Here is a 17,647-nt window from a genome sequence, read left to right on the forward strand (position 1 = left end):
AAGAACCCAACAGAAGTTCAGTGTCGTTCCGGCTTTGCACGTGCTCAAATTGGTTTTATCTGAAGCAATACAGTTAATAATATAGAAAAAATAATAAGCCATATATAGCTCTTGAGCCATAGATTCCCGACCCCTGGGCTAGCGCTAGCAATAAGGCCGCAAGGCCCGTGCCATTTCACGAACAGAAGGGAAAAGGAGTAAGCAATCACTGTCGTCCGCAAAATCAAAACACCAACATGAGAAATTTCCTTTGAAAACTATAAGCAGCCCACGCATGTCCCCCCCAGTTAAAATATTGTAGAAAAATATATTGTTTAGATGATAGGTCTCTTGTTAAACTCTCAAAGTGGCGCGGGGATTGTTAACGTTGGCTGCAACCAGCTACAAAAATAACACATTTTTTTCTCTTGCTAGTTCGTGTGATCACGTTCGTTGGCATAGTGAGGCAAATTGACATTTGTTTTCCGGTCGTGATATGGATTGTTGGATACTAGCGAGGAGTTTTGGGGCCAAACGGACAAAATAAAAATCACTTGAAGGGACCGTGTGTATTATTTAACCACGAGATGTTTCTGTATCATGCCTTGAAGTCGAAAACAAAGGCTAATAAGAGCTTGAATACAAACTATGGAGGCTTGAAGTGACCAAACCGCACCGTTTTTCAACCTTTTGGAGGGTTTTGGGTACCCGTAGCAGCAATATGGTGGCTAGGTCAGCTCTCTTTAGGTGAGGCTCATAGTATGTAAATTAAATCCATGTTTATATGATATTCCAGGCATATTTTCTTAATTCTTTAAATCAATATAGATTGTTTTTTTACAATGACGTTTTTACCACTAGGAGGCGCTAAATAATGCAAAATGTCCCTTTCAAAGTTTTTGCATTGGCTTAGTTTTAATGGGACATATCTGTCCACTAAATGTCTAAACCAAGTAATAAAAAGGACAAAATTCTAAACTACGGCGACTCAATGTGACCAAAAATCAAAATTTCTCTTTTTTGACCACACCTTTTCTGGTGAAAAATGAAAATAAATGAGTACAAATAAAAGAAGAAGAAAAAAGGCAAAAACAAAAATAAGAAAAAAGCAAGAGAAAGGAAAAAGAAAGAGATGAGAAGAAAAGGGAATAGAGAAAAGAGGGGAAAAACCAGGAAAAGGGAAGAAAAATAATGAAAAACGGAGAAGAGAAAAAATGAACAATAAAAGGAAAGGACCAAAGAAGAAAAAGTGGGAAAACAAAGGGAAAAGGGAAAGAAAAAAGGAAAACGAATAAAGAAAAAAAGTAGGAAAATAACGGGAAAACCAAGAATGAAAAAGGTAAAAGCAAAAAATGAAGGAAAGAAGATTTTTAAGGGTAGCTAAAAGTATTTTTTTGAATGAATGTTTTAATAATGATAGTTCATGTATTTTAGCTTATTTTTCAAATCAATACCGTTTTTTTTTTTTAAAGGAACAAAGTTTTCCTACCACTAGGAGGCGCTAAATAATACACCATGTCCCTTTTAAAGCCATTTGCGAGATACAATTAGTAACAATGATCATAACTTTATACAGTATTTCAAAAATGAAAGTAATATTACAAGAATAAATTGTCACGTTTATTTTCCATTGAAGCCGAGCAATTTCAATCAGGATAACCGAGATACTCCCATTTGATTTCACAAAATCGTGTGATTAAAGTTGCATACTTTCGAAAATCTTACCGATCACATGTGCAAATTCACATATCCAAAATATCCACCAATAATCTTGAAAAATGACTTTAGAAAAAAAAAAAAACGATTGTTTTTGTTTATGGCCCCGACACTCGCCGCTAGCTTACAATGTAAACAGCACAGATCATCGAAAAACAGAAAAGAAACACGGCGTTACAAAAGGCAATTGGCTACCACGTTAGCGTTTACACATTTGTTCACAAAAAAAGCAGGTAGAGAGGAAAGAAAAACCTCCATTTTGTCCTCGTTTTGTTCTTTACGGGTCACGCGACGCGGTTAAGAAGCTGGTGACGTCTTTCTAGTTGCTATAGGAGTCGTAAGAGCGACACAAAATACGCTAAGCTCTGCATATTCTTACTACTTTACTATGGTTTCGATATGACACGATGAGGCATTTCTTTCCAGCACAGTGAGACCGAAATAAGAGGAAAAAAAAAAAGAGAAAAAAAAATGAAGAAAAAGGCAGATATGAGCAATTTTTGTGTCGTTTTTGGCTTCCGGCCGCACCTTATAGCTTTTGAAGTCGTCATGGCAATGAAAATAAAAATACAGTAATCCCTCGTTTTTCGCGGGTGTTCTGAACAGGTCCTGCGATAGTCAACACCAGCAAAGTAGAAACCTTTTTTTTATTTATTAATAATGATTGACGTTTAGACTGTCTTTGAAACGGTCCTTTTCTTACTTTCACCATTTTCATGCTACACTAACAGAAACCCGCGAGGACGAGCATGAATGAACGCTCCGACTCTCCACTTTCCTGCTTCCTAATATGTTGAGTTCCGAACAGTTCTGATAAAAGCAGGTGCAAAAACAAATCACAAAGGCTCTTTGAACTCCATTGGGTATCGCTAACACATACCTAATAGAGCAAATATTCGATTCTCACCTCTTTAAGGACACCTCAAATGACGCACCACACCTTTAACAACGATTCAAGGCACCTGCGACTGCTCAATTGGCGCCAACAGCCCTGAGAGTTCATTGGCTAAGAGACTTTTCTTAAACCCCCGGCTTTCAAGAGGAAGCCGTCAGATCGTTGCGAACCGATGCTCCCAGCTAGGCAAGCTTATACTTTCAGACATTATTCCTGCCCTGTTTTCTCCTGCCTGATACCCGTTGCCGACCTGTTTCCGGACCCGATTCTGCCCTATTCTGCCATCCCGACATCCGACCTGTTTTGCCCCGCTTCCTGCCTGACACCCGTTGCCGACTTTGTTTTTGAACTCGATACTGTCCTTGATCTCCCGTCCCGGCTAACGACCAGTATTCCTGCAAGTCTACGATTATCCTCGCTCGACACGGAAGTGCCACTTCCGCGTTTCCAGCCACCTGCTACCCTTGTTCGTCAACCATCGGATCGTGGAAGCAAGCCCTGCTCTTCCTCTTTATCAATAAAACTGAGTAAACGAACGCTACTGGGTCCGGTCTCTGTTTCTGGTTCATGACAGTATTTTACTATATAAACATTTTTTAAACAAATAACTTCTGTATTTTCAAATGTATAACTCTAAAAAATAATCTTTTGCACTAGGAGGCGAAGCTGATTTTAGGACACTTCGTTTTTACCTTACATGATACTTTGTCGCCATCATGTGGACATTATGGAAAACCACATTAAGGCAGGAGTCGACAACCCAAAATGTTTAAAGAGAGCCATATTGGACCAAAGAAATAATATATGTATGTCTGGAGCTGCACACAAATTAAAAGCCTTATATAAGCCTCAGAAGGAATGGACCGGGATACTGTATCTATATTAATCGGAAAAGGTTGAGAATGTGTCCCATTTGTCCTACGAAAACGATATATTTTTCCATTATCAAAGGTTTTTGAAAAAGCGCCAGGGAGCCGCATGCGACTCTAGATTAAATTTAGCAGATCGAGAAGTCCAACTTTGTTGGCGATAGAAAGCATCTTCCTCTGCCTTTTGGTGCTTTTCTTGGTTGAGAGAAAATATTTGCGCATATGTAATGTAGGTTCGCCAAGCCGTTTCACATTCGTGTGAAACTGCAACGTCATAGACGCAAAGGCAGACATAAGCAGAAAAAGGGGCGGGGCGACTGTTGAGCCAATCAGAATCCGGAACACGACGCACCATCAAAATTCGCGGAAAGTACCCCGCGATACAGCGAGGGATTACTGTAGTTGACTTTGGCACGGTGACATTTTTTTCAAATAGCCGCCAAAAAGTTAGCAGCTAACACAGGTCCTCTTTTGATTCAATCGGCAGTTGGCTAGCAGCTAAACGGCTCGCTCACACCACCTAGTGGGCCCGCCTTGCAATGACAACCCATTTTTTCCTGGCTTTCTGATAAAAATTTCTCGTAAAAATATCGCGATGGAACATACTCTGATGAAAAAGGTGCAGAGAGTAACCCATTTCCCGAAAGTTTCAAAAAATACAACAGAACATGATCCACCCGCTTTTCCCAACGCGTGCCCTCAAAACTCTTTTGAAGGTCGGTATTTACAGTACAGATTTACGGTATAGTACATCAATTCAAAATCCATAGACACACACACAAATCAACTCTGTCGTGTTTTTTTGTTTTTGTTTTTTTTGTGTACGGCGTCATGATCGAAAATATAGAAGCAGACGGTCTGATTGGCCCTCCGTCATGGTCACCACCTCCAAATGAAATCGGTTGGTTGAGCAATCCCAGTCCCACCAAAATCGGATAAAATTATTTGGATGTACCGTAAATTCCGGACCACATGCCGCTAATTTTTCTACATTTGAAACGCTGCGGCTTACTATAAATCAATATACATGGCGACACTGGTTATTAACCTAGAAGGAATACACGGACTGATTAACAACCTAACAGTTTTCAACCCGATAGGAAAAATATACCCAGTAATTAGTCACGTGCGGAAACAGGAAAATATTCAATCAGCGTACACTACTAAGTAGAAAAATTCGAAGCATTTATGTATATTGTTATGTATTAATAGCATATTTGGTCTCCTCTCACTTTGTCATGTGCGCAAGGGATGGGAGAGCTTAAGATCAGTTGCATGACTCGCCATGTGTACAGGCTGTTGTGATTTTTTTAAGTCAATTTGAGTTTGGAAAATGTTTCTAAAGCTGTATACTGTGGATAATAACCTAAAAAGAGAGAAAAAAAAAACCCGCATGCGTTGTAAAAAGAGAAAAATATTTCAAAGAACTCCTCCTGTGTTTATTATCCACCCGTCATTGTTCTTCTTTGTCCCTCTGCTTCTCTCTCTCTTAAAGTGCCGCACTACATTCTTAAGAACATACTGCTGGTATGATTTATGGCCCAATTTTCAACCTGCCTTAAAGTTTTCACGTCAACTCTATAGAAAAAAAAAAACAGAAGAAAAAATTGTCGGTTGACCTTTGCAGACACAAAAAATAAAAAGAATATAAATGTTTATACAGTATTGTTTAACTTGGATTTTGTTACATAAGACAGGCTTTAAAAAGGTTATGATAAATCGACTTTCCTCCTCCCAAGTCCTCTAACAAATAAAATGTGAAATTTAGATTTTTTTACGGGCTTGGTCCTGCAAATCAAGTCAATTGGTCAGACTCGGGCTGGGTCGGGATTTAAAACCCGTGGGCCTGGGTTGGGCTGGATTTCTATAATTTCTATTTCTAATAACCTATATTTCATGTTGATAATATGTGTATTATTTGCCCTCATGTAGGTTTTAGATGAGGGGATGGTGTCATTATAGTCTGTAGTTTGCAATAGTCTTTGATCTGTGCAGCCCTTTGAGACTCTTTGTGATTAAGGGCTATACAAATAAACATGACTTGACTATTATACGTGCTTTTGAATTTGATTCAGTACAGTATTGTTTTAAGAAGGTTTTTGTACATATTAATGGCACTTTTTTAATATTAACTGGCATGCGAATTCATCGAGATTGACATCTGTGGACACAGTCTGCTAACAGTGTCTTAATTGCGGCACAAAGTGTTACTTTGCTGTACTAGACATTTCCCTGCTGATTTTTTAAAATGAAGGAAATTGACGTAAATTAGTTTATTTCTGCAAAAACGAGTTTCTTCCTTGAATTTATGCACTTGTAGTCCAGAATTTACGGTATTATATGTTAGAGTAATAATTCAACCATGATTTGTATTTTCAGGGGATCAATTTGTGATCAGTTGAGCTTTATGTACAGGACTGTAGATTGCAAACCCTCCTCCTCAACCTTTCATTTTTGTCTGCTTCCTTTACATCCACCCAACCTAGCAAGCGAGAAACTCTCTGGCCTTTCCTTTTCGACTATCGGGTCCTGGGGACTCCTCTTGGACGCTTCTTCCCGGCTCACACGAAGGGCAGGATGCCGTACACGAAGACTGCCATGACGGCTGCGCTGAAGAGGCCGGCCACGGGCACGGTGACGAACCAGGCCAAGAAGATGTTCCGGAAAAGGCGCCAGTCCACTGCCTTCTTGGAGCGGATCCAACCCACTGCCACCACTGAGCCCACCTGATAGGGACCACGCGGGTCAGGTGGGAGGAAAAACAGAGTTAGTGACACAGAATGGAAAGCGTAAAAAGATCAGACATGATAGAAGGCTGCAGGCTGTTTTTGAACTCATTGGCAACCTTAAAGCCCCAGTGTGTAATATTTGAGGACTGGAAACCAGTTCCTGTGAGCACAGTGTAACAGCAAGATGCAGACAAATATGGCTGCGACTTCTAGGTAGGGATTCCACTACATAAAACACAAATTTCTCAACCTATGACTGTTTTTATATAAACATAGTTCTTAGTTCAAATTGATAGTTCTTGTATTTTTTGCCAAGTATTCAAATCTATGATGTTATTTTGAACGAAATTAATGTTTTTGTGTACCACTAGGAGTCACTTAATATTACCTACTGTTTAAAGGGACACTAGATGTATTGTGTAGTGCTACAAAGCTTAAAGAATGCAAACTACGGAGACTCAAATTGACCAAAATGCACCATTTTTCCTTTTTTTCCTCAGCCTTTCACAAGGTTTTTGGCTTTTTCAGGTATCAGTAGCAGCACAACAGCTGACCATTTTTTTAAATGCACATTCACACAATTAGTGTATTTTCGCTTACAGTATTATTCAAAGTATATTTTTAATTTTTTTTAAGAAAAAAAAGTTTATTTTCACTAATAGGAGACACTTCATTTCTTAAGAATATTTTTAGTATTTTTTCATGTGTAAAAACCTGGATTCTTTTTGGAAAGGTAAACTTTAGACTTTCAAAGTAATAGTAATTATTTTTGCTTGTGAATTTCAGTTTAAAATGTTATAATAAATATACAATAATTTATTGAGTGAAAACTTTGTCTTTTGTTTTATTTTGCTTTTTACTTTAGCATATTATTTATAATTAAACATTACAATCATGTAGATAGTATTTGTGAATTTTAAGAGGGTACAGTTATTCTTATCTCACTCGACATTGTAATATATTTTATTCATGATTTTTACTAGTATTCTCTTAATCACAATAAAACATAGCATTTCAATTTATTGACAACCAAAACATTCTTACAAATTTGGTACATTCATGGTAAAGTTAAATACTAAATAGAGAAATTATTGTCAAGCAGTCAAAAACAGTTGATATTTATCTTGTGTATTTTTGCACCAAATGGCAGTTAAGGTTTCTTATTCTATTATTTGTCTGTTTAAAACTTTGATTAAAACAAAGATCAAAATCTGGGCTAGCAGAAAAACTCTTGCAATAATCGGTACCTGACAGTATGACGTCAGAACTGACGTGTAGTCTTCACAAATGTGTAACAACCCTCTACTCTTTATATGTACTAAAAGATATTTGACGTCATCAAATGCATTTAAAATGGAATCAAATGAAGATAACAGCCTGCAACCTTCAACTTTCCCCCCCATGCTTGTTAGTTTGAGCAAGCTGGTTAAATAATTGGTCGGACATTGACAAAATGTCACAATTGTGGAAGTCTGAAATCAACTCTTTTATGCATCACATTTGATTTTTTTATGACTATGTATGTAAACCAGTGTTTTTCAATCAGTACACTGTGAGACATTGTCTAGTATGCTGCAGGAAATAGCACGATTTGATATTTGCAAAAAATACAAAATAAAATAAAAACTTAACAATCATCCATAACAGTAGGTGGCAGCATCACAATTTTGTTTCTTTTTAATATTTTGTAGCTCATGATGTAGTACAGGGAAATATATCTAAAGTATTTTGTTGGATTAAGCTGTTAATAGTAGAATAATAAATCACAAAGTAAAAATCTTGCACATAATATTGTTGAAAAAATACAACAAAGTAAAAATACCTTTCTTCCACCTTATTTGAGGAATTATTTTTTTGTTTTCTGGTAAAAAAAAAAAAAGATAAAAAGATAGTTGAACTTAAAAAACAGATTAAGAATACTGTGCAATCCATTGCTACTTTGTGGCTTCCGTGCATTGCAGATCGCAAAAAAACTATTTTAAAAAATTGCCGCAAAAGTGAGTACACCCCTCACATTTCTGCAGAGATTTCATTATGTTTAATTGAACCACACTGAAGAAACATTGCTTTGACACAATAAAAGGTAGTCTATGCAAAGCTTATATAGCAGTGTCAATTTAATTTCCCTCCCTCAAAAAACTCAAAATATAGCCATTAGTAGCTAAACCCCCAGTAACAAAAGTGAGTACACCCTAAAGTAAAAGTTCCTGAAGTTCAATATTTTGTGTGGCCTACAGGTAAGATCGGGCCTAAAAAAATCAGCCCGACCCGAGTCGCGGGTACATAAGCCCGAATCCGCCCGACACGACAGATTAACTTGATTTGATGCCCGAAATAAACCCGAAGCTTCAATTTGCCGCCAAAATAAACACGAACTTCTGGTCGGGCCGGGTTAGGGCTCAAGATCCTACCTCTAATGTGGCCAATATGATGTTACAAAGCCACTTTAATCCTTCTGGCCATGGATATCACCCACAAATTGCCACTGGAATGCTCTTCCACTCCTCTATGACAGAGCTGGGGGATATTCGAGATATTGTGCTTCTCCAATTCTCGCTTGAGGATGCCCCAAAGATGTTATATTGGATTTAGATCTCGAGACATACTTTACAGTTCATCGCCTTTTACCCTTACCCCCTTGGTCATCTTAGAGGTTAGTTTAGGGTCATTGTCAAGCTGGAACATCGCCCTGTGACCCAGTTTCTATAGAAAGGGGATTATTCCTTGCTCCAATATTGCACAGTACATGCTTGAGTTCATGTTTTCCTCAATGAAATGCAACTCCCCAACTCCAGTTGCACTCATGCAGCCCCAAACCTCGACATTCCCAACACCATGCTTGACGTTAGGCACGTCACAAACGATTGTACTCCTCACCTGGTTTCCGCCAAACATGCTTCACAGCATCTAAGCATAATAAATTCATCTTTGTCCCAACAGACCAGGGGATATCTTTCCAATAAGCCATTTCCTTTAGTGACAGACTTCCTTGCTTCAGTGTTGTTAAATTAAAAACTATGATGAAATCTCTGCAGAAATGTGAGGAGTGTACTCACTTTTGTGACACACTGTACATCTTAGTTGCTGCTTTTTGAGTTCCACACTCTTTAGGGCGGATCTTCTTTTGTAACCTAGGGTATTTAATAAAAATAAAGCGGAGGACTTGTAGAAACGTTTGGAATTCCTCATTTGAAGTCTTCTCTCCCTGGCTTCTTTATAAGTTCAAAATACATTGATGTCTTTGCTCTTTATTTGAAGTGTCTACTAAAGATCAAACTGTAAAAGATTGAGAAACACTGATACATTTATTATAATTTAGATAAAACCAAGCAGCTCGTGTCAGACTTCCACAATAACAATTTCCACTTACCTGCGTATTTTTTGCGTCACACAACCAACCAGAAGAGACAAATTGACAGTGGCAATGTCACGTCTATGGAATGTGCAATGACCGCGGGTGGCGTCACCAAAATAAAGACGGGGCGCCTCCATTGATGAAAACGCAGAGGCCAAAAGAGACGTGTTTTTCCTTTTAATCAGGCGGCAACCGAGTGATCCCGACACCGCCGAGAACCCCGCCGGCAGTCATTGCACACCATCGCAGCGTGAAGCGGCTCAGGGGCCCCTCATCAATCGAAGGCAAACTGGGGACAAACGCTCAAGCTGTCAACACTGTGTCTGATTATTTCCTAAATAGCGTTTAACTGAAGAAATGACTCATGTGTGTCGGTGTCTGCTCTTCTCAGTCCGACAGCTTGAGCGGCTTCCCCGCGGACAAATCGTTGAATTAATCAAAGCAGAGAAAGACGACTCTTAACACCGGAAGAGAGAAGCATTTTGCCTGAGACGGGGACGTTAAAGTGAGGGAGGTGGCGATGTTGATGAATCCACGTATTAGTGCTTGATCAAGTACCAGTTTTGACATTTGTGCAGTCTTTCCTCTTTACATTAAATACCCAACCCACTCCCCAAATCATTTTAAAATATCACCCCATTTCTATGAGGTGTAAATGTTTGATTGAGTTCTGACACACCAGCATCTGGAAAACCATTCCTGGGTCGTACATTGTTTATAATACAGGTCTTTTTTTTAATAAATTCGCTTTTGAATGGAATACTACATTCACTATTAGATTTCGGTTGATCATGGAGCCCTAGTGTGAAGAACATTGTGAAGCGCTTTGGGAGGTCTTTAGTGACCTGAAAACCGCTATATAAATGCGGACCATTTACCATATCGAAATTCCTAGTCGCGCCCACTCCTAGGTTTTGGACTTTAAGGATTTCTGTAATCTGTTTTTTATTGGTTATTCTTGAGCTTTACTTTTCTCTGGTTTTTATTTCTTCACTAGTGTGAAGGACATTATAAAGCGCTTTGGGAGGTCTTCATTGACCTGAAAAGCGCTATATAAATCCAAACCATATACCATTTACCATTTAATATTGTATTTAGATTGTATAAATGAATGAATCCTCCTTAAATGTCATATTTCAACTTCCACTCAACAGTAAATGAAGACAAAAAAGCCAATTAAACAGACTAAGCCTTTAGCACTACAGTTGCTCATTCCTTGGAAGAATGACCAATTGATACTTGAAATAAAATAGAGACAATATCTTTTTTATCTATTTTTATTTTTATGCAAATAAAGGATGTTCGAATTTAATGATTAATAATATGCAAAAAATATGGATCAACCTTCTTTAACTAACTCACCAAATAAATTTTGAACAATTAAGTATTAGGAACATTTGAGGGACACTGTGTGATATGTGACCAGTAGATGTTGCCGTATTGCCGTGCAACCGGAAACAAATTCTACAGAAGCACAAGGAAGATTACAAACTCAAAGTGACCAATACGAATCATCATGTTATGCAAAATAAATGCATATTTCTCAGCCTAAATCCATGTTTGTCAGATAGTTCTTGTATTTTTGCTTATTTTTTAGAATAAATATTGCTTTTTTTAAGGAATACATGATTTTTTTTTACCACTAAGAGGCTCTAAATAATACACAATGTCCCTTTATATCACCATTTTTTTATACCAATATTTATCTGGATTTCCATTCTGCTAAAAGGTCATTCAGACTTGATCAGGTGTGATACCATATTTGATCCTGTTTGAAATCTAGCTATTTAATTTTGTTTTATAATGAGTGCACTGCAGGAAAGAAGTCTAAATATAGTGGAAGCTAGAGCTCTTGTTGGTGATAGGAATGAGTGGAGAGGTGTTGTAAAAAGATAGTGGGATGTTTAGATGCGTTCTAAGGGATGGGCAGGGCACCTGTATGATGCAACAGGGGTAAACCAGTGAAAGCCGTCAGGCCCTGCTGTTGAACAAAAGAATGTGTTGTGTCACCCTGACCAGAGCGACATGGCCACTTTCTTGTGTCCCGTTTCATCTGGAGGGTTGAAAGCATGACCGACTTAGGTGCCGAGGTGCCTAACTTGTTTGGGTTTTTTTTAGCTACTTTTTCCCTTTTTTATTTTCTTTGTTTTTGTATGTGTTTATCTTGCTGTCGGTCACCCCTCTCGAGGGATATGACCAGGGTAGATAGGTAGATATTAAAACACATTTTCAAACATAAATCTATATTTCTCTACCATTTGGCTGAAGGCAGTATTGAGTAATAAGTGATTTTCCCCATGCAACTTGTTGCCGCTTTGTACTCACTCCTCATTCCTCTTACAGGAGGACAAACTGCACAAAAGAGCAAAACCGCAACTGTTGAAGTTGTGATTGGGGACTGTCATCTACGCCGAGCTCTGTTTAAGCGCGGCTTCACGACCAGAGGGTGGGATACCTTGCAGTGGGTGGAGCTTATTGGGATGCCCACATTGGATGCAACAAGCACTGTTAGCGCACTCATTACTTCAATGCAAAATCCGCTGTGAAGACAGATGGGGACAGGCAGGGAGAGAGAGAGCAGGAGAGAGAGAGAGGGAGAGGGACAAACATGGAGAGAGAATGGAAAGGTAAAAAAAACGGAAAACAAGTTGTGACAGGTGGGCATACGCGGAGGGGTGGGTGATGGGGGTGTTCTGCATCGCAGCCAAGCACAGGAGGGTGGGGGTCCCACACGCCAAACCATGCGAGTGCTGACAAGGAGAAATGGAAGAGAGGAATGAGACAGGATGAGACGCCATGCTGTTTGGGAAGAGGTCGGGGTCATCCTGGATGAACCCGGAGAGGGAGGGGGTGTCCCATACGCTCCAGTCTGGATCCGACATTCCTGTAAATAGGCAGAGGAGAGGGGCCGCACGCAATCCTGGAAGGGGGCTGCCGGTCCAGCTGCACGCCACGGAATATTTTTTCCTCTTTTTACATGAATGCCAATTTCGCTCTCTTTCTGCTAAATTTAATACAAACGCTGGTCTCTCACTTAGATGTTGTAGCCTTCAGGCCTAAGTGCCTTACAATTAAATCAACTTCTGCTAAAACTAAGAAAAAATATCTGATTAGTCGACTAATCGTTTCAATGACGAGTAAAATTCTATATGTGTAGGTTTGGTAAGAAGTGTTTCAAAAATATGTGTAGAATTTTATAGCTGCGATAACATGCTAAGGGTCCAGGGGTGATACAAACCTTTTGAGTCATGGGCTATTTGACTGAACGATATTTGTTTATAAATGGAATTATTCAATCAAATAACAGAAATAAAGCAAAGTAATGCACTAAATCCCTGTTTTAAGAACCAATTTATAAATCGATATAAATATCTTGATGTAAAAATGTATCCAGCTATCTAAATGTTGGATTTGAGTGTGGAACCTATTAATGCTTCATTAAAAAAGTATTTTCAATGGGTGTTTTTTGGGGGGTTGTAATTTAGTTACCATCATCTATGTGATTATGTTTTAAAAATTTTCGTTGGGCAGGTCGTATGCTACCCACAGGGCGTAATTTACTAGCCCTATTATAGCGAATGCTGCAATTGAATTCCGTATTTACTTGTTTATTCGGGGTTTGCTGTGGTCCCTTATGATTCAATTCAAAATGTACATTTTTACTGGGGAAGATATATGGCATAAGTTATGTTATTTTCTAAAGTGGTGTTAATGGGATATTGACTGCTAATATAGGTAAAATATGATTTGCTATTGGGCAGCACAGCGGCACAGTGGTTAGCGCGTGTGTGGCACAGTTCTGAGGTCATGAGATCGAACCTCCTGTGTGGTGTTTGCATGTTCACCCCGTGCTTGCGTGGGTTTCCTCCAGGCACTCCGGTTTCCTCCCACATTCCAAAAACATGCATGTTAGGTTAATTGGCCGGTCCAAATTGTCCCTAGGTGTGATTGAGCTAGCGAATTGTCTGTCCCTGTGTGCCCTGCAACCAGTTCAGGGTGTCCCCTACCCACTGCCCGAAAGATAGCTGGGATGGGCGCCAGCACCCCTGCAACCTTACTGAGGATAAGCGGTGAAGATAATGGGTGGATGGATGGAAAATTTGCTATGTGTCTTAATAAATTTGATATTGTCCAGTTCGTTTTTTTTTACTCTTGTCAACCAGAATTACCATTTTAAATTAGAATATGAGACATAACTCGCATTTTGAATTAAACTGTTATCAGCCTTAAAAAGTGCACTTGCACTTAATTCAATCAACTGAGATAGTTCATCCCAATCTCACATGCTTTTGAGCTGAATGACTGGTGGCCGGAGAGGAAGTGCGTGCGTGCCCTCGTCCCCTGGACAAATCCTGCAAAAGGACAAAGACTTCCATCGAGGGGCCAGCAACGAGGTTTGGGGTGTGCACGGGGGGCCCGCTGGGTTGCCATACCTTGCAGTGTGTGGTACTGACAGGGATTCCGATATTAGAAGCCAACACGACTGTGAGTGCGGACGCCAGTTCAATAGTGAATCCACTGTGGAGGGGGGAGGGAGGAGGAGGAGGAGCAAAGACACATTTTTTGGGTGAAAATGTCCGCAGCGCAGGGGGGGGGTTTGGGGCCTGCAGACGGCACCATCCGGTCACATTCCGACGTGGCGAGTCAAGCATTTGCTATTTAAAAAATGCAAAACACGCACACGGACGATAACAGAAAATCTGATTGGCGAAGCTTTATCTCGCTCTTGTTTTGTTAAGTACGTGAAAAACAAAAACATCATACCTAAACATTATGAGATGGATATTTCCAACCACGTGACACATCACCATTAAGATTATCACAGTTCTTACCTTTTATCTAAACCAAATACAGTGGTACCTCTACATACGAGTTGAATTCGTTCCAGGATTGTGCTCTTAGTCCAAATTGCTCGTGTATGGAAGGTTGACGGAGATCGCATAACTATTCAATTTGTACGTGTTTTTGACCATTTCAAATAGTGCACGCCGTATAGAAATGTAATACGAGGAAATTAAAGTTGAAAAAATATTCTAATCTTACACATTTCGGCTCTAATCCGGATCGTCTCGGTCACTGGTAGCCAGTTACTTCTTCCTGAGTTAGTAACTGAATTACTCTATAGTAAAAGTAGCTATTTAACAGGGAAAGTAACATTTTCCGTTACTTTAAAAAGAAGTTGTATGTCAAAGTCAAAAACAGAATCCCCAAAATGGTATTTTGACCAATCACAAAAGAAAAAGGGCGTCTTGAAGCAAACCAACTGTTGATTGGTGGGAAGAAGGCTCCCTTTGTTCTTTTCCAATCATAGAGATAGTTCGTTAGCGAAGGACACTGGTCGGGCTTCCAATCATAGAGATAGTTCGTTAGCGAAGGACACTGGTCGGGCTGCTGTCAAATATATGGCTCACATTTTTAATTTTTCACGAATGAGGCCCCATTCGCCTTTTTTATCGGTGCATTAGTAAATACAAAATTCATGATGTTATCTAACTATATGGTAGCCCTATGCTGTCTCAGTCGGATGCGGAAATTATAATTCATGTGTTTGTGAGCTCCTGTCTCGATTACTGTAATGTACTATTCTCCGGTCTCCCAAAGTCCAAAAACAAGAGCCTTCAGCTGGTACAAAATGCTGCAGCGAAGCTTTTAACTAAGACAAGAAAGTTTGATCACATTACCCCGATCTTAGCTTACCTGCCTTGGCTCCCTGTCAGCTTAAGATGTGATTTTAAGGTTCTGATGGTAGTATTACTTTTTTGCCTGTAGCAGTTTGCATGCGCAAATTGGACAAGTTGATGCCGGCACTGAGCAATCACAGGCGATGAGCAGTCTCTAGTGGTAGCCTCTGGGACTGCTTGTAAACTTTTTTTTTTTCTCTACGAAAAAATTTGTGTAGCGAAATGTTCATGTGTAGAGTTGCTCATATAAGGAGGTACCACTGTATTGAAATCAATAGAGGGATGCCTTTCTTAGATGGAAGTAATAATAAACTGTGCGACAGCTACTCACTATAACAAGATCAAAATGATTCTGATCACATTGTGCTGTCATTTCTACCACCACGCTTTCAGATTAGAGGAGGAAACAGACAATTTTATTGTCGTTTTGAGTGACATGAATTGATTGTCTTCACCTTTAACAATTTAAAAGTCTCCTTTGCATTAAGCCTGTGTGTCCAAACATTTTCGTTTGATGGCCTTAAACAAAAAAAAGAAAGTAGATGCTAACACGCTAGCCACAATTACTATTGGCTACGGCACATGCCACTAAGGTGGCTAGAGGCTGCGACAGTAGTTTATAATTTGCAAATAGGCACAAATATGGACTGAATTCAGGCATGAAACTTAAAACCTAGCCATAGCTTTAGCTATGCTGCTCTAACTTGGTTCAACAAAAAGGATGGCAGACGGTAAGGAAACTGATAAAGGCAAAGATTACTTTTGGATTCATAAGTCCAAAACTTGCGCCAAGGCAGAAGTGAGAAAAAAAATATAAATTCCACAATTAAATATATCTTCCATAGCTAAAAATTGTATTAAAAAAAATATATATTTTCGCATATCTAAAATAAGTGCCATTTTGAAATCCAATTAAATATTAATAGTGAAAACTAAAATATATTTTCGGCACCCCATCTTCTCTATTCCAGTTTCATTTGTTTACCCACGCGGGAGTGAAATACACTTTATTCTTATAGAATGCTTAGCTGCAAACATAATTATGTCATTTTGGTTAGAATGATTAGGAGCTTGAAAAGGGAAACTAGCATCAATTATCGATTCACTATTTTGGAAATGTGAGCAACCACCAAAACAGAAAATTTCCCATGCTCTTAGTGCACCTAGGGTGGATTTTCGGTATTCCGTTTTCCTCCCAGAATCCCCCCAAAAAAACACGTGGTCATCGGTTAACTGGCGATGCCAAATTCTACATGGACTCCAGTTAAACTGCACCATGAGTCACTTATGTCGCTCCGGTAAATTTTGAGCTAATCTATTGAGATCAAAAGACAACTTTATTTGGTAAAACTTGTTAAGAAATCTCAAGAATGCTTGGAGTAAGCTCCTCAGCAGAACAAATAACTTTTTGATCAGAACCCTTCAAAAAATGATTTACAAGTTCATAGAACTTGATGAACTTGAGGTCAAAGTGTGGCTTTCGTGAGCCATACCAAGCAACGCCTTGGTCTGAAAACAGTCACGTCTCTGCGGTATTCACACATGAGCATCAAATAGAATGTCTTCAATGGAAAAAGTGAACCATGACAAACCACATTGGGGCATTTTCTTAGTTATGGTCTCACGTCTCCTTGATACGCACAGCGAATGCTCATTGAGCCAAATACTCTGTGCCCAAGAGATCCTTTATTGAGTCTAGTGTGAGACCGACTGTAGGAGGCTAGTTTGGATGTTATTCAAGATTCTGCAGACGTCCCACGACCAAGACAAAGCCTGCTGCCTTAAATACTGTAGACAAAAACATTTTACATGCTGGCTAATAATGGGAAAAATAGCAATCATAACAATTTCGAATTAAAGATACAATTACGGTGATAAAACCCTTTAGAACTCTTCAGTTTGTAAAGTATAAGTAAGTACAAAATGAACTTCTAATGTGAGAAATCGAATACTTTTAGTAGTTGATAACTAGGCTTTAAATACAAATTTAAAGGACAAAAATAAATCAAATTGATAACAAACTAAGAAAAAAAAATATATACCATATATATATATATATATATATATATATATATATATACCATCAAACCAATACTCTTCCGTTGTTTAGCGGCCATTCATGAATAAATAATGCCCGTAAAATACAATATAAGGTAAAACTGAGTCTATAAAACCCAGCTTGATTTTGAGACGTTGAAAAAATGGTGCTATTAAGAAACAATATCTTGTGTGTATGTGCTTTTCCAGCATCCATATTATTTTTTTAAGGGACATTATTTTATTTTCCTCTTAGCATTTAAAGTTGATCCTTTATTTAAGGTGGGGTGTGCCATTTGAGGTGTACTTAAAGGTTGAAAGGTAAATATTTTGTCTATTAAGTATGTGTTAACAATGCCCAACTGAGTTCAAAGAGCCCTTATGCT

At 38.8% G+C, this 17,647-nt stretch overlaps 1 protein-coding gene across 3 annotated transcripts in view; it reads right to left on the reverse strand.

Annotated features, from left to right (window-relative positions):
* Positions 1-438: 438 nt before the first annotated feature.
* The window catches only part of slc20a2 (solute carrier family 20 member 2), a 74,214-nt gene continuing 57,005 nt past the window's right edge, over positions 439-17,647 (reverse strand). For 2 of the 3 annotated variants that reach the window (XM_088336800.1, XM_088336802.1), the window contains exons 10-11: positions 13,977-14,061; positions 439-6,185 (exon numbers count right to left, since the gene is read on the reverse strand). In XM_088336800.1, the coding sequence (XP_088192926.1) occupies positions 6,021-6,185; positions 13,977-14,061 (250 nt within the window). In that variant the 3' untranslated portion in view covers positions 439-6,020. Of the gene's footprint in view, positions 6,186-11,998; positions 12,084-13,976; positions 14,062-17,647 lie in introns of all 3 variants that reach the window. The other variant, XM_088336803.1, reaches the window with a different exon arrangement.

Source organism: Urocampus carinirostris, chromosome 5 (genome assembly GCF_059441175.1).
Source record: "Urocampus carinirostris isolate Australia breed hairy pipefish chromosome 5, RoL_Ucar_1.0, whole genome shotgun sequence".
In the NCBI taxonomy this organism is placed as follows: domain Eukaryota; kingdom Metazoa; phylum Chordata; class Actinopteri; order Syngnathiformes; family Syngnathidae; genus Urocampus; species Urocampus carinirostris.